At 40.5% G+C, this 25,739-nt stretch overlaps 1 protein-coding gene across 9 annotated transcripts in view; it reads left to right on the plus strand.

Moving 5' to 3' along the window:
- Nucleotides 1-25,739, plus strand: part of NR1H4 (nuclear receptor subfamily 1 group H member 4) — a 54,705-nt gene that overhangs the window by 13,758 nt on the left and 15,208 nt on the right. For 2 of the 9 annotated variants that reach the window (XM_007465331.1, XM_007465329.1), the window contains exons 3-6: nt 20,597-20,749; nt 22,684-22,817; nt 24,280-24,378; nt 24,704-24,803. In XM_007465331.1, the coding sequence (XP_007465393.1) occupies nt 20,597-20,749; nt 22,684-22,817; nt 24,280-24,378; nt 24,704-24,803 (486 nt within the window). Of the gene's footprint in view, nt 1-20,596; nt 20,750-22,683; nt 22,818-24,274; nt 24,379-24,703; nt 24,804-25,739 lie in introns of all 9 variants that reach the window. The other 7 variants (XM_007465333.1, XM_007465330.1, XM_007465332.1 and 4 more) reach the window with 6 other exon arrangements.

The following is a 25,739-nucleotide window of genomic DNA, read 5'->3' on the forward strand; positions in this document are numbered from 1 at the left end:
TCTCCTTATTAAAGTTTTTCTCTACTGGTTGTTGAAATCCCTCAAACTGGATTCTTCCCTTTTCCCAAATAACTTCCCATTTTCTCCTCCTCAGCTCTTACTTCTTCCTACATCTTCTCCTTGATTGGGATGTCATAGATTTCTAGGGAAAGCTTATTAGAGTATTTAGCTTGGATATAAGTAAACTTTTTCCTATTCACAACCTCACACATAGTTAGAAGGAATTTATGATTGTGGGTTTTGTTTGTTTGTGTTGTTTTTTAAAAGAAAGAGAAATTGCTGAACTCATCTCTTTTAAAGTTAAGGTCAAGGAGAATAAGATTTTATTCAATAAATATTTTAACATACATTTTCATGTACTCTAGTTAATTGAGAAAGAGACAGAGGAAGAAAAACAAACAAAAGAAAACAAAAAGGAAGTAATGATAGCCTGTATTCAACAAATATTTCACTTAGCAGGAAAATAGATCTGTGAGCAATTCTGTAGGGGAAATCAATGAAATTGTAATCCATTTAGGATGGATAAGGTATAACACATGAAACATGAAAATGACTCAATATAAAGCCCTATGTGATCATTCTCCCGATCAGGACACAGATGATAAGTTTGTAAAATTTGAGAGGAAAGAACATAATGGACTAGTAGGTTCATCTATTTAATTTTACATTTGTTCTTTCAACAAATATTCACGGGATGCCTACTATGTATTAGGCACTCTATTAGCTTCCAGGACTTTGAAAGCTGATAAAGAACTGTCCCCGGAGCAGAATCTGTTGAATGGTGAGCCAGTTTGGTGTTCCAAGATGCCAATGATTGCCATAAAAATAAACAGGGGACCCAGCCACGTAAGAATGGCTCAAGGACATTTCAAACCTTTGAAAGTTCAAGTGATCAGATTGTCTAAAAGTATATTAGTCAGCTCTTTAAAACTTGGTGTGATTTCATTAGATTTTTAAAAAACAAAGTAGTATTTATGCCCCAAATTAAAAAATTAAAACAGATCTATAAAGAAAATTTCAAAGATCTTGTTTATGGCCTTTAAAATACTCTTATCCTTTTTGTGGAGAGCCAAGTCTATATGAGTAAAAGTTACAAATAAATTCTTTGAAGACATAGATTGTGTCTTCTTCAGCTCTTTTACTCCTCATAGCATCTAACAGTGTCTGGTACATAGTAAATGTGTAAATAAATAAAAGCATAGTAAATTTGGAATGCCATAATGAAAATCTATGCTCATCGCTTCCTAGCTAAGAAGGGGTGTAGCTTCAAATCTCCTGCTTCTAAATCTAACCCCAGAGACTCTATTATTAACCACCAAGTGATCATTCTGCTCTCTGAGCTATTGTTCAAGGCTAATATTGACTAACTTGGTGGCCAAAGGAAGAGAATCAAGTGCTCCGTTTAGGTGTCGAGGTATCGGTGTTATCCAAGCCAAGGGGATACAACCTTAAAGTTAGTAACCTGGGCCAGCTCACCTCCTTTCAGGTGAACGCTGGAGTGAAACCTGGTCCTCCTGAGAATTCCGGGACGTGGCCGGGTGAGTAGAGGGAGACCAGAGTGCCATGGACAACCCTAAGAAACAGCGACTCAAAGACAGGCAGAGGATGAGAAGCCCATAAAGGATAGAAAATAGAAGTCAAAGCTAGGAAGCTACTAGGCAAGTGCAGGGTCAGGAGACCAGGGGACAGAAAACTGGTCTAAGGAGAACCGGTTCTCTGGGGAGCTCAGGGAGGAAAAGCTGGATCTGAACGTAGGTATATTTTTAAAAGCAGAGAAAGGCAGGGCTTTTTCTTTGATTTTGATTTGAGACTTTGCCCCCACGATGACAGCAGAAGGACAAGAGTGCAAGAGCAGATGAGATACAGCCAGGCAGGGCCCATGTTCTACATCAGGGTTTGGCAATTGTTTTCTGTAAAGAGACGGATAGTAAATATTGTAGGCTTTGCACCATAGCGGCCTTGTTGCGATTACGCAACTCTGCAAACTCAGCCACGTAAGAGTGGCTTTACTTAGCCTACAAAAATAGGCAGGACAATAAAAAACAGGCAGTGGGCCAAATTTGGCCCAGGGCCTAGCTGTAATTTGCTGACCCCTGTTCTAGACGAATAACTCTCGATGGTCAGTATCAGAATTAACTGGAAACTATGCAGTGCGAGAGCACAGCACTCAGGGTATATATGCAAGAAAAATAACCTTCTTTGTATAATTGGATTTAATCCAATTTCAAGCCCTGGTGGAAACTATTTCATCAATTCAGGATGAATCTACTGAGTTTTTTGGGCCCTGGAGGTGGGGTTCTGGTTCTTGGTGCTGTTAACATAGTCCAGCATCTGTTGAGGGCTGTTCTCTCTGGTCTTCACTCACCGGTGGGAAAGGTCTCTGAGGTGCTATCCTGGCATCCTGAGCACACCCCTGCTTCCCATCTGGCCCCACCTGCTTCCCTGCTGCTCAGATGGGTGGGCTCCTGATGCTGCCGCACTGTCACCTGGAATGCCTGGCTGCCCAGGCATGACGTGACATGGCCACGTCATCCGTTCCTGTGCCTTGTGGGGTGCAGGGAATCCCAAGGGCCTCCCCTGACTCTCCCCAGGAAAGAGCACAAGAATCCCTCTGTTCTAGGATTTCCCAAAGATGTGGAGTTCCCATAAGCTTTCTGCAAACCCAATCCCAGGACTCAGTCTGAGGATTAGGGGGTGGGAGGGACAGAGTTCAGGACCTACTCACGTACTTAACATGTCTTAACTCTTTGGTTGTCTGCCTCTCCCAGTTTGGGGACATTTTGTTAGTGTCTGGGATCTTGGGGCTTAGGCTTTGGTGACTGAAAAGCCAATAATTGGCTCCTTTGTGCTTTTTATTTATTTATTTTTATTTTTATTTTATCTTTTTGCGGTACGCGGGCCTCTCACTGTTGTGGCCTCTCCCGTTGCGGAGCACAGGATCCGGACACACAGGCTCAGTGGCCATGGCTCACGGGCCCAGCCGCTCCGCTGCATGTGGGATCTTCCCGGCCCGGGGCACAAATCCGCGTCCCCTGCATCGGCAGGTGGACTCTCAACCACTGCGCCACCAGGGAAGCCCCCTTTGTGCCTTTTAGATGTTCTCTCGAGAAGGCAAATGAAAATCATTCTGGCTTAGTAAATGGGGAGGAAGTGCACAGAATAGGGTAGAGTTCAAGCCAAAGAACCAGTGCCTCTGGGCCAGGCAGGCCTAAAAGCTTGGCCAACTTCATCCCCCCGCCCCACACCCCTTGGATATCTGCGCTTACCAGATACAAAATGAATTTCACGCTATAACTTTCCATCAGAGGGAGTATGAGCTCTGGGATTTGATAGGCATGAACTGAATCTAGGCTCTATACCTCTTGGCTGACTAAGCAAGTTCCTTAATATAGTGATTCGTCAAAGTTCAACAAAGTAAAGCAGAAACCAAATTTCAAGCAGAGAAGAATCAGTACAGGAGAGCTTGGAAGGGCAGAGGAACAGGTTCTATGCTGAGTCTCCAAGAGGATATGCTCCAAGCCACGCTGCAGAGCTGGTTTGCTGGGGCAGTTGTTATTCAAGAAGATGGGGGGTCAGGAATCTAACTTAAGAATTATTGACTCCAGGAAGACGGTACCTTAGTCGACCTTTAGGGATCAGGAAGTTGCCTTCACTGCAATTACTGGCTCCAGAGCCATGGTGTACCTGCTAAATCTGTACATACAGAAGATGAATACCCTGTGTCTAGTCTCTCAATGCCCTGGAAGCTAGCAAATGGAAAACAAGATGCTGCCACAGCAAAGCCATGATCCTGCTTGCCAGCAGAAACAACAGAAGCACAGCTCTTTCTTCACTTCCACTTTTCAAATATCTTACAAGGGCATCTGTTTGGCAGAGCTTAAATTGTATCCACATTTAGCGGCAAGGGAGTCTGGGAAAGATTGTGTTCAACTGTCCTGCCTTCACAGTAGAGGACGCACGAATCCAACTAGCCAACCTCAAGTTGACAGAATACGTAATTTCTCTGAGCCTCCAATCTGTGAATTAGGAATAATATCTATTTTTTTACAGGGTTCTTGTGAGAATTAAATTAGATTTTTTTAATGTAAAGATCCTGGTAGCTCTCTTGCCTTAGGACTTCACTGCAGATCTTGCATGAACGTAATACTTTAAACACACACAGACACGGGAAATTTTTTCTTTTTTTTGGTTGCTCTGTGTCTTAGTTGCGACAGGCAGGCTCCTTAGTGGAGGCTGGCAGTTTCCTTAGTTGTGGCATGCGAACTCTTGCTTGAGGCATGCATGTGGTATCTAGTTCCCTGACCAGGGATTGAACCCACGTCCCCTGCTTTGGGAGGTGGATTCTTAACCACTGTGCCACCAGGGAAGTCCCAATTTTTTAAAACTTAAAAATAAAACAAAGACCACGGTTAAACTTCCTGATTTCACTGGTCTCTGTTTCTGTTAGAAATACTTTAATTTTTCTTAAGCTTTTATTTGTTATAGGTATTTATGGCATCAATGAGATAAATTTTGACTTTTTAAAAAAATAACAACTGCAGAACACAAGCATAATGCCAAGTGACAATGAGAGCCATTTGCTCGGCACTAGATTAAATCGAGAGCTGTCCCTCCGCCTCCGTTATCAGTGTGGAGCATATGGAAATATGCTAAGGTCTGGATGAATTTTGATTCAAACCTCAAACCTCAACTGACAAAACTGATCTGCATCTGACTGGATATTTCAAATGGCTGCATTCCCAAATATGTCAATGTGAATGCCACTCACAACCGTCTCCATGCCAGGAAAGAATGGTAGAACGTCTAAAAGGCATTTTATGAGCAAATGGGGGACTTTTCATCCTTTGAACATATTTTTATATAAGATAGTGAACCAGCATTAGACTTAGTTCTGAAGTTTTAGAAAAGATTCTAGAATTATTGAAACAATTGTGACATGTAGGATAGATGTAGAGAGTTTCCAATGGGCCTTTGGTTTATGGGTTAGAGCTGAGGAGTCCTGACTTACTTATAAACTTACTGCAATCCTATTTGATTTTGAGGTCTGATTTTATAAAATTTAATAATGATCCCAATGAACTCTATAGGTCAAATTATCTTAGAGTGTGATTCAAGGGGTGGGGATTAAACCATTTCACTGCATTGGAAGACTTTTGTTATAAAAGTCTTGGGAAGAGTAGGACTCTGAAGGCAGATAACCTGGATTCCAACCCCAGCTGATTCTCTTCCAAGTTACTTAATGTCTCTGGGCTTCAGTCTTCGTACCTGTAAAATGAGGATAATAATATAGCTGAGGAGGAGGAAGGTGAGATGATGGCAATGTGATGATGATAGACAGAGAAATAGCATACATCAAGTGATTATTTTGTGCAGGCTTTATCAGGAGACTTTACATGTACTAACTCATTTCATCTTCAAGAAAACCCTTTGAGGTAGATTTAAATAAGTTAATGTGTGTAAAGCGATTATCATAGTCTTTGCCAATAGGAAACCCTCAATAAGTGTCTGCTATTACTACTATTATGACTGGGTTGTCATGAAGAAAAAATGAGACATTGGTGGGGTTTTTTTGTTGTTGTTCTTTTATTTCTTTTAAGTTTCCTTTTTTTTTTCACAACTCACACACACGCACTGTATTTTATTTTTACAAGAGATAAATAAACTGACACCAAGCATTGTAAATGGATGACCACAACAAAAGCAACGATGATTGCAATTACCAAACACGAAACACACTCATACTATGTCATAATATTGACATTCAGTCCAGTAATCCAGCACTGTAACAGCTTCTTTACTTTGCAGTGAAAATTGATTTGTATATTTTTTGCCTCTGAGTCCTTGCGGGATTTTACTTTTTATTCAAACAGAAAGTCACAAAAATTATAATCATCCTCAACAGTTCACTCAGTACCATGTAATTACTTCTTTTTTCATCTTGATCTTTTGTTAGCACTTTTATGAATTCATCAGTTTTCCATTAGAGTTCTGAAAATGCTTATTCATTCAGTTCAGCAGTATAGTCAGTTACCAGAAACCTGTACTTGTCAGAGTCTTTTCCATGAATTCCTTGAAGATGAAACCCTTTTATAGGAACATTTTTCTGAAAGCATCAGAGTACACCCAGAACTGTCTCTAAATGACAAAAGACTTTAAAATGACCATGGTTTGGGCTTCCCTGGTGGCGCAGTGGTTGGGAGTCCGCCTGCCGATGCAGGGGACGCGGGTTCGGGCCCCGGTCCAGGAAGATCCCACATGCCGCAGAGTGGCTGGGCCTGTGAGCCATGGCCGCTGAGCCTGCGTGTCCGGAGCCTGTGCTCCACAACGGGAGAGGCCACAACAGTGAGAGGCCCGCGTAAAGCAAAAAAAAAAAAAAATGACCACGGTTAAAGATTTGATGAAAGTTCATAATAATGCAATTGACAAGGAAATTTAGTTATTTCTGAGATACACATTTTAAAGTAATAACTAGAATTATGAATTATAATATTGTACCAGAACATATAAGATTTTTAGAAATTTCATGTGATGTCTGAAACATTTATATTAACATATTTCCATACAAATAACCCAAAGAAAGTTTAATATTAGTTGTTTTTTGTTTGTTTATACTTTAGGTTCTTATTAGTCATCAATTTTATACACATCAGTGTATACATGTCAATCCCAATCGCCTAATTCAGCACACCACCATCCCCACACCCCCGCGCTTTCCCCCCTTGGTGTCCATACGTTTGTTCTCTACATCTGTGTCTCGACTTCTGCCCTGCAAAGCGGTACATCTGTACCATTTTTCTAGGTTCCACATACATGCGTTAATATACGATATTTGTTTCTCTCTTTCTGACTTACTTCACTCTGTATGACAGTCTCTAGACCCATCCACGTCCTAACAAATGACTCAATTTCGTTCCTTTTTATGGCTGAGTAATATTCCATTGTATATATGTACCAAAACTTCTTTATCCATTCGTCTGTCAATGGGCATTTAGGTTGCTTCTGTGACCTGGCTATTGTAAATAGTGGTGCAATGAACATTGGGGTGCATGTGTCTTTTTGAATTAGGGTTTTCTCTGGGTATATGCCCAGTAGTGGGATTGCTGGATCACATGGTAATTCTATTTTTAGTTTTTTAAGGAACCTCCATACTGTCTTCCATAGTGGCTGTATCAATTTACATTCCCACCAACAGTGCAAGACGGTTCCCTTTTCTCCACACCCCCTCCAGCATTTGTTGTTTGTGGATTTTCTGATGATGCCCATTCTAACTGGTGTGAGGTGATACCTCATTGTAGTTTTGACTTGCATTTCTCTAATAATTAGTGATGTTGAGCAGCTTTTCGTGTGCTTCTTGGCCATCTGTATGTCTTCTTTGGAGAAATGTCTATTTAGGTCTTCTGCCCATTTTTGGATTGGGTTGTTTGTTTCTTTAATATTGAGCTGCATGAGCTGTTTATATATTTTGGAGATTAATCCTTTGTCCGTTGATTCGTTTGCGAATAGAGACATTGTTTTTAAAGCCTCCAGCTCTACCTGGCACACCTTGAGTGCTCATAAAACATTCGCTATTGTTGTTTTGTTGATGAATTCCTATTATTTTATCATTGTTATTCTTCTCTTCATCCAGCCCCCTTAATTTGGATCATACACTATTTTCAAAACTATCTCTCTTCCTATTAGTTAACTAATTAAGCCTCTAGTTGCTGGGAGTTTGAATTAATTAATTCAATTTTTTTCAGTAAATATTATTAAGTACCAACTATATGCCAGCCACTATTCTAAGCCTACGCGATACAGTGGTGAACAAAACGAAATTCCTGCTCTCACTTTCACCATTTTAAAGCAAAGTAGGAAAACAGTTTACACAATTGAGCTAAAATAGAAGAAAAGAGAAACCAGTAAAACAAACAAACAAAAGAGGTTGAAAATACAAAAGCAATAAAGTGGTATCTAAAAGAACGTACAGAAAAAGGAAACGATAGAAGGGTGATTTCCAATGAATAAAAGTTGATATTTCAAATAAATATAGAGCAATGATATAAGACAAACTGAAGACAATAGAAATTAGATTTAAATAAGAAAAAAATGTTTAAACTAAATATATAAGCAATATATAAATAGGAAAGTAGTGAGTAGAGGCCACTAGTCAGTATAAGCCTCCAGCTCCTGGGAGTTTGCCTACCTGGGAGTTTAAACAGCTGTTAAAGTCCTGAAAAGCCCAACCCCTGCAGATGTTACCCTTGCCCTCAATCTCCCAAGGATACCCAGTAGGGGTGAGGGTGTCCACGGATTTTTGCTTTCAACTCCTTTAGACAACTTCGTCACTTGAACATTTTGTCAAAGCAATGAGTACATGTCATTCAAAAGTCAAAACGGTAGAAAAGTCTCTGCCCAACCATTTCTGCCCCAAGTCCTGTTCCCTAGAAGCAACCACTGATAACCACTAATGGTTTTGTGTTTTTGTGTTTTGCATTTTGTTTTTTGATCATTTGGATAGGCTTTATTTCCACAGAACCATCTCCCCTTCTTACAAACACAGAATTAAAGATATAGAGAAGGTATACATTTTTTTTTTTTTTTTTTTTTTTTTTACGGTACGCGGGCCTCTCACTGTTGTGGCCTCTCCCGTTGCGGAACACAGGCTCCGGACACATAGGCCCAGCAGCCATGGCTCATGCGCCCAGCCGCTCCGCGGCATGTGGGATCTTCCTGGACCGGGGCACGAACCCGTGTCCCCTACATCTGCAGGCGGACTCCCAACCACTGCGCCACCAGGGAAGCCCCCATACAATTTTTAAAATAATATTCCTTTATTATGCTTTTCATATCCATGGAATTAGTAGTAATGGCTCTCTTTTATTTCTGATACTAGTAATTTGTGTCTTCTCTCTTTTTCTTGGTTAGCCTTGCTAGATATTTTTCAATTTTATTGATCTTTTTGGAGAACCAGCTTTGGTTTCATTGATTTTCTCTGTTGTATTCCTATTTTCAATTTCACTGATCCTGCTCTAACTTATATTATTTCTCCTCTTCAGCTCACTTTGGATTTAATTTGCTCTCTTTTCTAGTTTCCTAAGGTGGAAGTTTAGATTATTGGATTTTATGTATTTCTTTTCTAATGTATTCAGTTAATGGTATGAATTTTTCCTCTGAGTACTGCTTTTGTTATATCCCACAAATTTTGATGAGTTGTATTTTCATTTTCATTTAGTTCATTTCTATGTTTTTCCTTTGATAGCCACCTCCGTATTTTAGATGTACTTTATGTGTAGCATTTCAGAAACACTTTGTTACTGAAACAGGTAGGACTAAGTGTAAGACATATCATATTTCTATATTTCTGTAATCAAATTTAATCTTCCCCAGGCTCATAATCCCCCTGGCTGATGAGAAATTCCACTGGGGATATATTTGGGGATGCTCTTTTCCCCAGGAACATGCACAAATCTCAGGGGTCTTACACAGGGTGGAATATTTTGGTATTAGTTGATATGCTCCTTGTTCACCTTTGAATTGACCCCTTGAGAGTGGACAACTCAGCCACCTTTTGACATGGGTATTTTAACTCAGGGTTTCCAAGGTCATGGTTATTAGTATCTTCCTGTCCTCATCTCAGAGCTATCCCATTAGAGATTTGTCACCTCTCTAGAGACTCTTTATGGGTGCTGGTCCAATACTCAGAGACCCTGTGAGACTCATCCCATTCTCAGGCTCTGGTGAAGTTCCCCAAACCTCTTTCCAGCTAAGCTGCCTCTGCTCCCCCAACTCTAAAAGCATTGACCTGCACCTCCATCATCTTTGATATGATGCAGTATAACCCTTTCAATGAGGGGTTGAAAACAAAAGCCCTATCTGAGAGTTATCTTTATCTAGAGGTAAACAACTTCAGCTTTTGTCTTAGCAAGTGAGCATAAAAAGATGGCTACCCTCTTGGGATGGGATAGAAAAGCAAAAGACAACAAAACGACACCCCCGAACCCCAGAACAATGGGACCAAGTATAAATCACACATGAATCACTTGATAAATCATCCTTTACATTAAAATTCCTAAAATTGTTGAAAAATACACATTTATGGACTCAGACAAACTGGGGAAAATAATGATTCTCAGTTATGGGCTGGACAGTTTCCACTGGAGACTCTTTATTTCATTTACCCTTATAGTGGCTCCTTGAGATAGTATTATCATCTGCTTTTTCCCAATAAAAATACCAACACTCAGAAATTCGCCCAGATCTCACAGCTATGAAAGAATGCATTAGAACTGGTACTCAAATCTGCAGGACTATTGAACTACACTTCTTCCTCTGTACCATCCTGCCCTGCATCCTGCTGTCAGTGGCTTTCCAAAGACAGTCAGCACTAAAGTACATACAAGGAAAGTCAGTGTTTTAAAAGTCAGTTCTGTTGGGAAAAACACTAACACAGAAAACACAAACAAAGCCTAGATGATGGCAAATCCAAGCCCACTGGTTGTTTGACAGAATGGTCTCCTGGTGTTTTCCACCAACATACTTTCCAAAAGTAGTCATAACTATAAATTAGTGAACAACATTCACCGTGTACAAAATGAAACATCGTCTAATAACTAAGGTTATCAGTCCCTTCCATACATAGAAATGAGAAACATCTGTCATATTTTTAAAAATAAAGAACAGCATCAAATATAGAAATTTATACATTTACAGACAAGATCTTGTTTGTTCATTATCACACTTTTTTTTTTTTTTTTTTGCTGTACGGGGGCCTCCCACTGTTGTGGCCTCTCCCGCTGCGGAGCACAGGCTCCAGACGCGCTGGCTCAGCAGCCACGGCTCACGGGACCAGCCGCTCCGCGGCATGTGGGATCTTCCCAGACCGGGGCACGATCCCGTGTCCCCTGCATCGGCAGGCGGACTCTCAACCACTGCGCCACCAGGGAAGCCCCATTATCACACATTTTAACAAAACATGAGTAAATATGGAAAAAATTTTAAACCTCAAATATGAAATAAAGTCAGTCTATTATACTGACTTTTAATTGTGCTCAGGCTTAGATGAGCTGTGTCTGTAACCATTCTGGGAAATATAGGATACACATTGTCAACTAATATAATATTTTTTTTATTATAAAATGTCAGGTAAGTGTAAAGGAGAATGTAGGTTCTGGAATTTTATTTGCAAAATAGAAACCATTAAAAATTGGATACCTCAAATCATATAGTTAATCAGAGAGAAAAACAAGGCATCTAGATATCTTCATTTCTAATTGTGGTACATATGGGATTTAAAAGATATACTTTGAGAACCTCATTTGAAAGATGCAGGGAGAGGCTAAGAAGCAGAATTATGTTTTTTTTGTTTGTTTGTTTTTAACATCTTTATTGGAGTATAATTGCTTTACAATGGTGTGTTAGTTTCTGCTTTATAACAGAGTGAATCAGCTGTACATATACATATATCCCCATATCTCCTCCCTCTTGCATCTCCCTCCCACCCTCCCTATCCCATCCCTCTAGGTGGTCACAAAGCACTGAGCTGATCTCCCTGTGCTATGCGGCTGCTTCCCACTAGCTATCTATTTTACATTTGGTAGTGTGTATTCGTCCATGCCACTCTCTCACTTCACCCCAGCCAAAGGTATGTTTTGATTGGTGATCTATCCGAAGTTTAGAAAACTGTTCACCTCAGAGGTACACCATACAATCATGTGTTATTATTGAACATTTAATGTTTAACCTACTTAAGCTAATGAGATAACAATTAACAGTGTGTAGACTCTCTCCCTTCATTCATTCAACAGCTATTCACTGGGTCTCTGGTAGGTACAGGCACCACTCTTGGCCTAAGGGTATAACGGTGAGTAAAACAAAGTTTGACAGAAGAAAATAAAATGTGATTTGCTGATGGTTTGGATGTGGAATGGGAAAGAGAAGAGACAAAAATGACTCTAAGAATTTTGGTCCTAGCAACAGGGAGACGGGTGTGAGATCTACTGAAAGGGGAAAACTGGGAAGGAGCAGGATTGGGGATGTAAAAGCAGAAGATCCATTCTGGACAGGTTACGGTTAAGGTACCTGTGAGATACCCAAGTGGAGAAGATGAGTAGGTGGTTAGGTTTGTGCATCTAGGGTTCACTAAAGAGACCTGGGCTAGGGATATAAATTTGAGAGGGCTCAGTATATCAGTGTGTTTAAGCTGCATTTAAGGCCAAAGGGGTTGATGAGATCACATAAGGATTCAATTTAGTTAGAGGACTGAGGACTTAGCCCTGGAGTGCTGGAATATTTAGAGGCTGGGAAGACGAAGATGACCTAGAAAGGAGAATGAGAAAGAGGGGCCAGTGAGGAAGGAGAACCAAGAGAGTGGACTCGTGGGGGCCAGTGAAAGAGACTGACTCAAGAGGGAAGAAGCACATAGCTGTGTCAGACACTGATGGTGGTTCAGTGAAGGGGAGCGCTGAGAATCGAAGCAAAGTGGAGGATCCTTTTCAGTGGCTGGTGGGGGTAAAGCCTGATCAGCACGGGTTTAAGAGAAAAGGGAGGGGATGAAGTAGAGACAGCCAGCATGGGCTACTCTTTCAAGGAGTCTTATCATGAAGAGGAGCAGAGAAGCAGGGCGATGGATGGAAGGGTGGGCGGTCACGGGAGAGTTTTATTTTAAGGTGGGGTTTGTTTAGAAGGGGACCAGTCCATCTTTAGTAAAAGGAAGGGAGGCAGATTATGTGGTGCATTTCATGGCGGTGCATGTGGGAATTCTCTTCTGATATGTTCGATTTTCTCAGTCAAATAAAAAGCTCAGTGGGTAGCTGAGAGTCAGAGGTGGAGAAGTGGTGTTGAGAGGTTGAAACGGAAAAGTTGTAACAAAGTCTAGGACAGGAGAGGGTGCTGGACATGACAGGATTGCCTGCAGTATGGAAACCCCACCCCAGATTTGCTGTCAGGAACACATAAAACTATTAGTATTGTTGTGTGTTTCTTCCTGGCACATTGAGGCTACTCAAGTGTAGGCATGGAGTAGGTGAAGAGTTGGGTTTAATCAAATTCAACAGAATCAAAAGAATTAAAGGAGACAGATGTGGTACATATACACAATGAAATATTACTCAGTCATTAAAAGGAACAAAATTGTGCCATTTGCGGAGACGTCGATGGACCTAGAGGCTGTCATGCAGAGTGAAGTAAGTCAGAAAGCGAAAAACAAATATCGTATAATATTGCTTATACATGCAATCTAGAAAAATGATTCAGATGAACTTATTTTCAAAGCAGAAATAGAGACACAGATGTAGAGAACAAACATATGGATACCAAGGGGGGAAGTGGGGGTGGGATGAACTGGGAGATTGGGATTGACATATATACACTACTATGTATAAAATAGATAACTAATGAGAACCTACTGTATAGCACAGGGAACTCTACTCAATGCCCTGTGGTGACCTAAATGGGAAGGAAATCCAAAAAAGAGGGGATATATGTATATGTATAGTTGATTCACTTTGCTGTACAGCAGAAACTAACACAACGTTGTAAAGCAGCTATACTCCAATAAAAAGTAACAACAAAAAACAAGAATTAAAGGAGATAATTTTAAAATTAAAAAGCAAATAAGATTGGTTGTCAGTGGGAAGGATGACTGGGTGTCCTGGGGACAAATGTGGGAAGGAGATATTTTACTCTATATTCTTTTATATCTGTTGAATTTTGATCCATAGAAAAGAATGAACTCTTCAATAAGTTATAAGATAATTTTAGATACAGATAAGTGATGTGAAGAATGTAAAACAGAATGGAAAAAAACATGGCTAGAGCACATGAAGGGTATGCCATAGATAAAGTGGTGATACTTGAGCTGACATAGAGGATGAGAGGGGTTCTGTCTTCTTTATTAACATCATCATCATTATGATTAATTACAGCTAACTACAATGCCTTTAATTCTGAGCTTGAGTGGGAGGTGATTTATTTTTTGGTTATTCAAAATCATTAGGCCAAATAATCAAACGGACCTTTTAAAAATTGTCAAAAGTGATTATGTTTATTTATGTTGCTAAAATCATGTAGATTTGTTTTCTTTCCCAGTTCAGTTATGTGGTTGAGCTGATAAATAATTTTTTATCTTTGTGAGAAAGATTTTAAAAACCATCAACCTGTAGCTTGTGCCAATCAACTTATCCACATGGTACCTGGCAATGTCTTACACCTTGATCCTGTGCTTTCTGTTCATAGGTTAAGGCAAAAGGAGAAACAGACTCAGGGCTGCCTCCAGGGCACATGCCCGCAAAGGCAATTCCCAAATGAGTCTAGGAAGAGTAATATCATTGAGTAGACAAAGAGATTCCTTGCCCACCTCTCTAAGGATGCTCTTTGTGTTTCTGCAGCCTGCTTTTACCCATCAGGAGGGAGGACAAGATGTGCTGTTAGACAGAATGCTTTTGTCCATGTCTTCTGGGCTTGGGGACTCCCTGTTCCTCCTGGGCATTTTCCTCCCTCACTGGCTCATATTCATTTCTTGAGACTGCATGCAAACACTACTGCTATCCCTGGCTTAGCACAGGGGTTGGCAAACTTTTTCTGTAAAGGACCAGAGAGTCAATATTTCAGGTTTTGCAAGTATTAATGTCTCTGTCTCAGCTCTTTGACTCTGCCATTGTAGTGCAAAAGCAGATATGTAAGTGAAGATCTTGGTTTTGTTCCAATAAAACTTTATTTATGGATGCTGACATTTAAATGTCATGTAATTTTTACATATCACAAATATTCTTCTTTTGATTTTTTGAAAACATTAAAATATGTAAAACCCACTCTCAAGTTGTGGGCCACACAGAAATATGCAGGGAGCCAAATTTGTCCTTAAGCTGTAGTTAGCCAACTCCTGGCTTAACAGGATGCTCCCTATCAGCGCTTCAGGGCCACCTGCCTCTCCTTGTATCTGAACTTGGAACTTCCCCATTGTTCCTACTCCTGCATTCTTCTGCACCTGTCTTGGGCCATGTTTCTTCATAAGTTTACTCTGGTTTCTGTCTCTCTGAGATTCATCAGCATTTTTGATACACTGACAGAGTAGTATTCAAACATTTTTATAGACTATGTTTTGTTTTGGGTGTTTTTGCGGTACGCGGGCCTCTCACTGCCGTGGCCTCTCCCGCTGCGGAGCACAGGCTCCGGACGCGCAGGCTCAGGGGCCATGGCTCACGGGCCAAGCCGCTCCGCGGCATGTGGGATCTTCCCGGACCGGGGCACGAACCCGTGTCCCCTGCATCGGCAGGCGGACTCTCAACCACTGCTCCACCAGGGAAGCCCAGACTATGTTATTTTAATGAACTTTTATTTCACAGTGTTATTATTTTCCAGAGGGAGTATAGAAGTTTGATGAATGCCCTTTGACTAATAAGTTGTTTGTTGATTTGCCTACTTTGGAGTGACATTAGGCAACTTCCAAAAATAATTCAAAGTCAGTTCTTTTTAAACTTATTTAAGAAAAAATAATTAGAAATTATAGTGATAAAAGTAAGTGTTGGAAAATCAGGTATACATTTTTTTTGTGGCTCCCTAACAGATAAAGGGGGAAAAAACCTTAAAAGCAACATTAACAAGAACTAAATAGTCAAGAATAATTTTTATCAACTGCATCTCAAAAGTTTGAGAGTTTGCTTTTTCAAAAACAACGATCTAAAACAGCTCCTGCCAGGTGATCAGGAGTCTATTATTGAGTTCTAAAAATTTCAGCAAGCAACTCAAAGATAGGAATTGAGATCCTAAAGTCTAAGAAATTGTGTGATGGAGGCCAAAGCTTACCTGGTTTAGTATTGGCAGCTGTTCTCTCTAGTTTGCGCTACTTTGCAGTTTTCTACCAGTGAGCCAGAGGTGGAGCAGACATCTGGAGTGGGGAGGGAGAATAGGATGTTTCTGAAGAAGTTTTGGAGATACGGATGAAACTGTGGAGCACTTCACATGCAAAATGGGATTTGGGGAGATTAATGTCAAAAGACAATTTTTAGGAATGTAATCTCCTAACTAGAAGGACAGCATTGTTGCGGTCCGGGAGCCACACGCCTGGAGTCGAGTTCCCCGGTAAATGCGACCCGTGTCCCAACCAAGGACACCCAAGAATCACCAACACCAAGCAGAAAGATTAGCAAAGGATTTATACAAGTACAAGTATAGAAGCTTACACAAACTGTCCCGACAGGGTCCCACTCGGAGAGAAGTGAGTGAGACCCCGACTAACAGTCGGGCGAGGCCTTTATACCCTTCACAGGACGGGAAGTTCCCAAGGCGGGAGGGAGCTGTTTAATTTTGAATCAGCCAATCAGGAACCCGGTTCTTCCTGCCCCAAGCAAGCAAGTTTCTTACAGAAGCCAAAATGTGCTGTTAGCCCTGAAGCTGTTCTTCCGTTTCTTTCGTCACAGCATAATATAGTGGTTAAGAGCATAGAGTATGGAACTGAGCCTATCAGCGTTCAAATCTGAGCTCTACCATTTACTATCTGTAGGACCTTGAGCAAATTACTTAATTTCTGTGTAACTCAGTCTCCTTACCTATAAGAGAGAGATAAGAATAGGTCTACCTCACAGGATTGTTATTAGTGTTAAGTGAAACACCATATGCAAAGTGTTTAAAAGTGCCTGCTACAAAATAAGTCCTGTAAAAGTGGGTGGTGGAGTCCTTTTTATTCTATGGTCTGCTGAGGCAGAACTAAAAGCTGACTTTCTTTAGGCCATATTGGATGTTAAGATAACTAATTCCTCAGTCCTATGTGTTGTTGCTGTTTAAAAAGTCAGGAGACCCTTAGAGGTTTGAACATCAACCAACATTTTATTGATTTCAAAGTAATGTGTGGCCTACTGTCAGTCCCTAGAGTCCAGTATGTGCATGTGTGTCTGTGTGGGCACATATGTATGTATGAGTTGGGAGTAGGGTATGGTATGGGTTCTATCTGTATAAAGAAGCAGAAAAACAGGATGTCCAATATTCTGCATAACTGAGGGATCCATTTTACCATCCTATAGCTTATTCGCCTGCCACCCCAGGAAGCCCCCTAGCGCTACACACTCCCCTGAGGGCAATGCCAGCCCTGTCTATTCATCTTCGTTTACCAGGGAGCCTCTGTTCCTCAGTGAATTTCCTTTCCATTCATTTTCAAATGACTTTTCTGATATGGGTATTGTTGAATATGCACAAGATAGAGGCAGAGGTATGTTGTATGGATTGATTTGCATAAGTATAAATACAGTATATGTAGCCTTATTTAAATGATAGAATGATAATATTGTGTTGCCACCTCAGAGTGAAAGCTAATTAATTCAGCTATTGAGATGATAACGATTCCTTTCTCAGTTAATACCAGAGCAAAAAAACCTGCAGAACTGTCCTAGCACTGTTCCTTTGACTCACCCTGGAATAAGGAATTTTATTTCAGTTCATTATTGAGCTATCAATATCTATCATGGTTTTAGAGGGAATTGTTCCTGGGAAGGGCTGAAAATTAGTGGGAAGATTGACTCAAGTAAGCTAAAGTGGTCATTGAGATCAATCATTTGGTATCAGGAAAAAGTTCTTTTTTTCTTTTCTTTTCTTTCTTTCTTTTTTTGTCTGTAGTTTCTTTTGAATTGCATGATGTGGTGTTTGCACTCCCAATATCTACACTGATCTGAAGCACAGTCTTTTTTTAGACTTTATGTGGTTGGATTTGACATTTAGGAAAACGGTAATACCATTCCTACTGAAAGTTATACCAGCTCACAAATTCAAAAGCAAGTCTATGACTTTTTTAACCTTGACATCTCTAACTTTTTCTTCAGCCTGTTTTCACATTGAGCTGGTTATCGAGTCCTGAATGTTCCTCTGTTTCCTCCCCGCCCCCCTATATAGGTCAGGCATCAGTCACCCTCTGGCCATAACAGCCTCTTGCCTCCAGTCTCCGGTCTCCCTCTCCCGCCTTTCTTGACCTTGCCCCGAGGAGTCTTCCCAACACGCAGGTTAGGTTAGACCCTCCCCTGCCAAAACCCTTTAAAGGCTTCTCTCTCTCTACTTGATATAAAGATTCAACTTCTTTGCTTGGAGTTCAAGGGCATTTAACCATATTCTGTCCCACTACATGCCCTCATCCAGCTCCCACTAATTCTCCCCACACTCTACCCTCCCATCAAGATGGATTATCTCCCCTTCCTTGGAATTTCCATAACTCCATGCATTTGCTCATCTCCCAGACTGTCCTTCCTCCCTCAAAGTCCATGTTTCAAAATCCTACTTATTCTCTGAGGTCCAGCTCAAATTCTACTTCCTTCATGAGTCCGTCTGTGATTCCCCCTACTTGGAATTAATCAGGGCCATTCCCAGCCCATATAATGCCTTTTCCTCGAGACACTAGACTTTTAGCTGATGGGAAATTGTCATATTATACTTATTTTACTAGGACAATTTTTATCACATTTTGCTTGGAAAATTGTCATAACAAATGTGCAAATCTCCAAGTCTATGATGGAATTGTTGTCTCCCTTTAATGTGGCACATCCTTCACAAGCATTTAGTGTGGCCATGAAATGATCACTTTTTCATCTACATTCCAATAATTTATTACTTAGCTATCCTGTCACTCTACATTTTTATTGTGTTGTGATTTTACTTCTTTGTCTTCCCCCTAAGTTGGAAGCTCTGAGGGACAAGGAATGTTTTCTTCATCTTTGTATCTCCCTTGCATTCTCTGATGCAGCTTTCAGATGGTAGGTATTTAAGATTAAGTTATTCTACGCTCTTGTGATGCAAGGGGGGCAATTATAGCATAGTGGTTAAGAGCGTGGGCTTTGGTGCATGACTGCCTGGATTTAAATCTTTTCAGTCCAATTATTAACCATGTTATCATGGCCAAAATACTTAACCTCTCTGTACCTTTTTTTTCATCTGTAACATGGGGACACATAATATTATCTTCATCATAAGATTGATATGGAGATTAAATAACTAAATGCAGGTGAAGTGGTTAGAACAACAGAGAGTGGGTGCTTAGTAAATGTCAGCTATTATTCCAACAGGCTGATAAAATAGGAAGGACACTTCTGTCTCAATTTTGGCAAAGGCGTGAAGACAATAGATGCTACATTCCAAAGTGAGTCCATCTTGCAGTGGGTGGTTAAGGACTAGTTAAATACCTCGCTTACTCTGAGGGTATGAAGTGAGCAGGAGTTGGAAATTAGAGAGTGATCTTTAAAGCTTTTGGAACATGTGATTAGTGTGCTAGGAATCCCACATTCCCATTGCAAAGGGGTGGGGTGGGGTGGGGCTGTCTGCCCCTGGGGGCCACCGCTGGAAAGTATGAGACTTTTGTGAGAATTAGAAAAAGGTGTCGCCCTTCTCCAGATAAAATCTGTACACTAAGGAGGCCCTGCTGCCCCAGGCCCAATGGAAGGGTCTTCAATAGGATCACTCAAGGAGATTGACATGTATTCCCTGCAGCTGAGGGACACTGAAAGATTGACGTCTGACTTTCACCTGAGAAGCTGAAAGGGCAAGAGGGTGGGTGGCTGACTGCTCATAGATAGGTGGGAGCAGTTTTCTCTGAGTTTGTTGGAGCAGAGAAAACTGGCATGGGGTTGAGTCCATGGAGTGGAGGGACCTCAGAAGAAAGAGGACGCAGGTGAATTTGCCAAATTCCAAGATGCTGAAGAAGGAGATGCAAGCCATGGGCTAGAAGAGACACATATTTGCCCTCAACAAGGAACTGCAGAGGAAAGTATCCCAGTGATGGGAGGAGTTCTCAAAAGAACCCAAACCAAGGGAGAAAGAGTCAGTTTCCAAAACTTGCTAGATACAAACCAGCTTCTAACAACACCAGGCAAGTAAGCTCTTTCCTGTCACCTCTTCCCCTGCCTCCCCCAGCCCAACCCTTATTCACCACTCCACCTCGACTCCGGAAGTGTCAGGAACCATGGTCATCCAGGTCTATGGGTGGAGGAGGAAGAGGAGTAGCAGAAAGGAGGCCAGTCAGTCCCCTCCCCACCTCCAGGCAGCTGCACTGTAGTGGCTGTAGCTGTGGCTGCATCCTCTCCAGGGAGATGTTTATTTTAAAGCAAGGTTGGCATGTTTATCATTATACCAAGCTGCGTATATTAAGTACTGAATTGAAACCTCAATGCTCACTTCCGAGTCTGACCTCTGCAGCCAGAACTGATCATTCAGTCAGCCTCTCTGCCTCTGCACAGCCCAGGAACACGGAATTTCACTAGTTTGGTTGTTTGCCTCTCTTTGTTCTCAACCAACCTGTAAACTGTAAGAGGGCAGTGATAACTTATTCACCCCTGTACCACCAGCACCTAGAGCTCATCAGTACATAATGGTCTCCCAGTAAAGATACACTAATGGAAGTAATCTATCTCTTAAAACAAACCAAGATTTTTCCAAAGAGAGGCTATAATTCAAATGTGTCTTTATTTTTGAGAAATAAATCATTAACAACAGCAGCCATCTGGACCGTGCAGCGCAGCCCAAAGTACATTTGTCACCGATATGGTCAAGGATGGCCTGGGTGCCCCACAGGGATTCATGAGAAAAATGCTCTGGCATCTCTCAATCCAAGTGTGTTGTTTGGAGCCTCTTCTTTCTGTTTCTTCCCCAGGTTTCTTCAGGAGAAGCATTACCAAAAATGCCGTGTACAAGTGTAAAAACGGGGGCAACTGTGTGATGGACATGTACATGCGAAGGAAGTGCCAAGAGTGTCGACTAAGGAAATGCAAAGAGATGGGAATGTTGGCTGAATGTATGTATACAGGTATTCGCAACAAGCAATTAAATTCCACTAAAAATCTCTTAAGGAGGCAGATGTCAGGTAACTCACATGATTAGAATTGTACGTCACATTAAAGAAGAGACTTACTAAGCCGTCTAAGTTCTTGAAAACGGTAATGAACCACTGAAATTGTCGAAACTGTCAGCTAAAGAGCATCTTAGGCACCTGAAAGAAACAGCTGTGTTTTGTTGTCCATTGTTGCCATGAATTATACGTGAAGTGAAATGGTGTTAACATACAGTCAAAGTAACATGTTTTAATAAGCTACAAAGAATGACAGTCTAAATGTTTCCTCCAAATATGATTTAATATCCTTCTTATTTATTGTTTAATCAGCATAAAAATTCACAGTTGTGGGGAAAATTAAGCATGTTCTATAAGGTGTAACTGCCTCTGAATTGTCTAAATAGAGTTTTAAACCTAGTCATTTTATTAAGACTCCTTTTTCTCTTAGTGCGGCTTTGAACCAATTTGTATAGGTTTACACAGGAAATTAACTACTCCGAGTTTTAATATAATTCGGTCCTTCGATCAGATAAAGAGACACTGTATTAACTGCTGGCTTTGTGAGAAACCATAATCTTCATCAAAATTTGGAATGCATGCTCGTACATAACATATTAATTTTTCATTCTGCAAATTCTACAGACCACTCAGATTCTGAGATATGTCCTATTCCTGCTCAAAACACAAATAGACAAACGTCACCAAGGGGATGATAACATTCAGAGAGGGAATGCCACATGAAATAAAAGCCTTTGGAAGGTGACTCCAGTTCTATTGTTCCCCAAATGCAGGCAACTGGGATGGACCCAAAGAAATAACGCGTGCAGGAGGGGGGTAAAAATAGGTCAGTGTAAATAATCCAGCTCTGGATGGATGAAAATTTTATAGTGCCCGATCACAATCTCTTCTTAGCGTATATGAAACAAGAGACTGCGGTAGGGGCTGTGGCTGGAATCCAATCTTGCAGTGGAAACACTTACTTCGATCCTGAGTGGTTCATGTTCCTCATCACTTAAATATGAACCTGTTCCAGCAAAGTCCTGAGGACATTTTTCATGACTCCACCTACAAGAGTCTATAATGTTATTTATGAAAACACAAACTTACCTAGTAACAGATATAAGAGCTTTTGTATGATCCTATAAAGTAAATGCCCTGGACAAAGGAACTCTTGGAACTTCGTTTCATTAACATTGAGAGAATAAGGAAGTTAAATAGGAAGATTAAATGGGAGATTGTTCTTCATTATTTTAATAGTTCTGTTTAAGTGTAAATTTATGATGATATTGTATGATTATTCAAAAGAAAATTTCAAAGTCCCCTGGAGTTATTTTCATCTGTAACTATATTCTTAATAATTTATACAGTTCTGAAAATTAACAGGACTTTAAAATTTTTCCCTAAAGGATGTTGACATCATTTTACTCAACACATTTACTTTTGTGTTTAATGTGAAATTGGATCTACTTCTTACAGTACAGTTATGTAAACATCGATGGAAAACAATATTAATCCTATGTTTTGAAACACTAGCTTTCAAGGCCCCCTAGGCCAGGAAGAGGGTGAGTGTCATTCACCTTTTTTTATTGAATACCTTACATTTGTACAATGCTCTGGTGTTACAAATTCTTTGCAGAAAGCTCATTTTTAAAAATGACCTAATGATATTTAATCTACAGATAACTCTGTGGGTTAAATATTATTCTCATTTTACCAAGGAAGAAACTGAGGCTCACAGGAGATACATTTCTTGTTCAAGACCAAGTCTTAAAGTGTCAGTAGGGCCAGAATTAGCTCTGTGCTAAATGGCAAAGGAGACCTTTTGAGCTGACCGCACCTCAGCTGCCTTGGGACCACAAACCCAACAGGACTTTCCTTGGATGGCGAAGACTCTCTGTTTATGTTTTCAGGCTTGTTAACTGACATTCAGTGTAAATCTAAAAGACTGAGGAAAAACGTGAAGCAGCACGCAGATCAGACCATTAATGAAGACGGTGAAGGACGTGACTTGCGACAAGTGACCTCGACAACTAAGTCATGCAGGGTAATGACGGGCCAGCGCGTCCACCATAGCCGGCGGCCACTGAGCTTCTAGGATGCTGTGACTTGGGCGGGGAGCTTTCACACCAGGGCCGCAGCCACAAGCAGAATTTCATTTCAAGTGTGCATCAAGGGCTTTTTAGTCAAGAGAGTAATACATGCTTCCATGTAAAAATTCCAAGGATAGCAGTTACGTAAACATGGATGAAGTGAAATAAGTCAAAGTTCTCCATCTCCCTGATGCCATTCTCCTCCTCCTTTCCGGAGGTAACCGGTGGGAATGGTTTGGGCTCTAAAATGAGTGTCGATGACATTTCTTTCCCTGTCAATGAGAAGGGAGGCTGAGACTGGAAAGGGGTAAAACAGGGTGAATACACATCTGTGGGTCAATAGAGAAAGGCCCTTCTCCCTGAGGTCACAGATTACTCAAGAAATCCTTTGAGTGACTCAGGACAAAATAGAGGAACAGCATCTTGGATGCTTAGCCAAACATGTTGTGATAATTCACAGAACATTTGGAGGAATTTTAATTTGCCATTAGTTGAAAACCCTATAATCCATGATTGATTAAGTCACACCCGTCTCAATATTTATTATACTACGGACAAAGAAAATGTCATCCATGTTTAGTTTTGCAAGTACGTTATTTTGTGTTCATTTCAGAAAAAAATAATTTTATGTAAAAAGTACAGTTGACCTTTGAACAACTTGCGGGGGTAGTTAGGGATGTCCACCCTCGGGCAGTCGAAAATCCACATATAACTTCACAGTCTGGCCCTCCTGTAACCTCAGTTCTGCCCCTGTGAATTCAACCAACCACAGATTCTGTAATGCAGTAGAACACGTTTAGTTAAAGGAAATCTGTGTATAAGTGGACCCATGCAGTTCAAACCTTGTGTTGTTCAAGGGTCAGCTGTATCACTTTGTTATAGTGATTCATCAACAACACTTTGGTAAAGGAAGCAACAAGTCGACACTATTATTCACACTCATCAAAAGATGCTAATCAGGGGGAAAGAGGTGTTTGTGGTCTGAATTGTCCAGACTGATGACTCACTACTTTGGGGATTGGCAACATTTCTGTAAAGGGCCAGATATGTTCGGCCTTGGCCACATGGTCTCTATGAGGACTACTCAACTCTGCTATGGTAGTAGGCCTGATAGGCTTCATCTCCTGATTATTATTTATTCACAAGACATACATGAAAGGAATATTTTGTTATCCCTGTTTTATAGATGGGAAAATTACCCACTTGTGACAAATTTAGTGAAATGTGATGTGGCTTGCCCAAGGAACTAGAGGAAGCAATTACACATCATAACAGAGTGCATGCACAGTTTCTGCCATATTTAGGGCTCTTTTCAACAATTTCTGCTAGCGGTTTACTCCAGATGAGAGTACACATGGGAAACATGCCTTATAACCAGCTTCCCTGACACCTTTCATGTTTTTTTGCCAAGTGTAGGAGAAAATGGAGCTCACCCCAGATCAACAGAATCTTCTTCATTATATCATGGATTCCTACAGCAAGCAGAGGATGCCTCAGGAGATAACAAATAAAATTGTATGTACAATATCTGAAGTTACATGGGTTTAAGGTTGATATTTTCTGGAGCTTTTACTACCTTGGGGGTCAAATTTATATACGAATATGTTATTTAAAATGATTAGGGCTTAGAATTTAAGTTGTACATTTAAACTTTTTGCAGCATTAAACAAAGAGTAAGAAGTCTCATACCTAGCTTGGTAATAGTAATTGTTCTCCAAGGATCTGAAAAATTTGAGCTGGGTCTTAAAATTCATTATCTAAATATGGTTCTATAGTGTAACAATATTATATTGATTTCCCCTTCTATCTACTTATCGTTTGCTTTTTTCTTAAAATTTAGTTAAAAGAAGAATTCAGTGCAGAAGAAAATTTTCTCATTTTAACTGAAATGGCTACCAGTCATGTACAGATTCTCGTAGAATTCACAAAAAAACTTCCAGGTATTTTTACATGTAGTTACTTTTCTACTACACTGTACAATATTCTTGTGACATTGAGAGGCAGGGTCTGTTCATTGTAAAAAGGGAATAATGCCACATCTGCTTTATAGCTTTTTATTTATTTACTTATTTTTTAAATTTTATTTATTTATTTATTTTATTTTTGGCTGCGTTGGGTCTTTGTTACGGTGCGCGGGCTTTCTCTAGCTGTGGCGGGCCTGGGCTACTCTTCCGTGCGGTGCACGGGCTTCTCGTTGCGGTGGCTTCTCTTGTTGCGGAGCACGGGCTCTAGGTGCGTGGGCTTCAGTAGTTGTGGTACGCGGGCTCAGTAGTTGTGGTGCACAGGTTTAGTTGCTCCGTGGCATGTGGGATCTTCCCGGAGCAGGGCTTGAACCCGTGTCCCCTGCATTGGCAGGTGGATTCTTAACCACTGCGCCACCGGGGAAGTCCCCCACATCTGCTTTAAATTAATGTGTCTAATTACTATAGACACGAAATGTTAGAGCCAGATGGGATATTTTAAATTATAATAATTCTGCAAATTTAGGTTAAAAAATTGAGACTTTCCAAAGTTGTCATTCATCCATTTATTCATTTAATAAGCATTTTTTGAAATGTACTCTATGCTAAGTACCTAGCAATTACCATCAAGGAGAGTGATTAAAGGCTAAAATTAAAAAAAAAAAAACCAAAAAACCATGTATACAAAGTGCTGTTGAACAGAGAGAAAATGATTCCTAATTGTATCTGAGAAAGACAGTGAGGCTTCAGAAAGAATCATATTTGAGTGTAAAAGAAAAAATGATTTTTCCCAGTGGTACGAAAGAGAAGGGGCATTCCAAGTCGAGAGATCTGCTTGTGGAAAGGTAATGAGGCATGAACAAGAATAGGATTATTAGAAATGGAAGAGAAGATTCGGTGTAGCTATAGAATAAT

Source organism: Lipotes vexillifer, unplaced genomic scaffold, assembly GCF_000442215.2.
Source record: "Lipotes vexillifer unplaced genomic scaffold, Lipotes_vexillifer_v1.1 scaffold141, whole genome shotgun sequence".
NCBI lineage: Eukaryota > Metazoa > Chordata > Mammalia > Artiodactyla > Lipotidae > Lipotes > Lipotes vexillifer.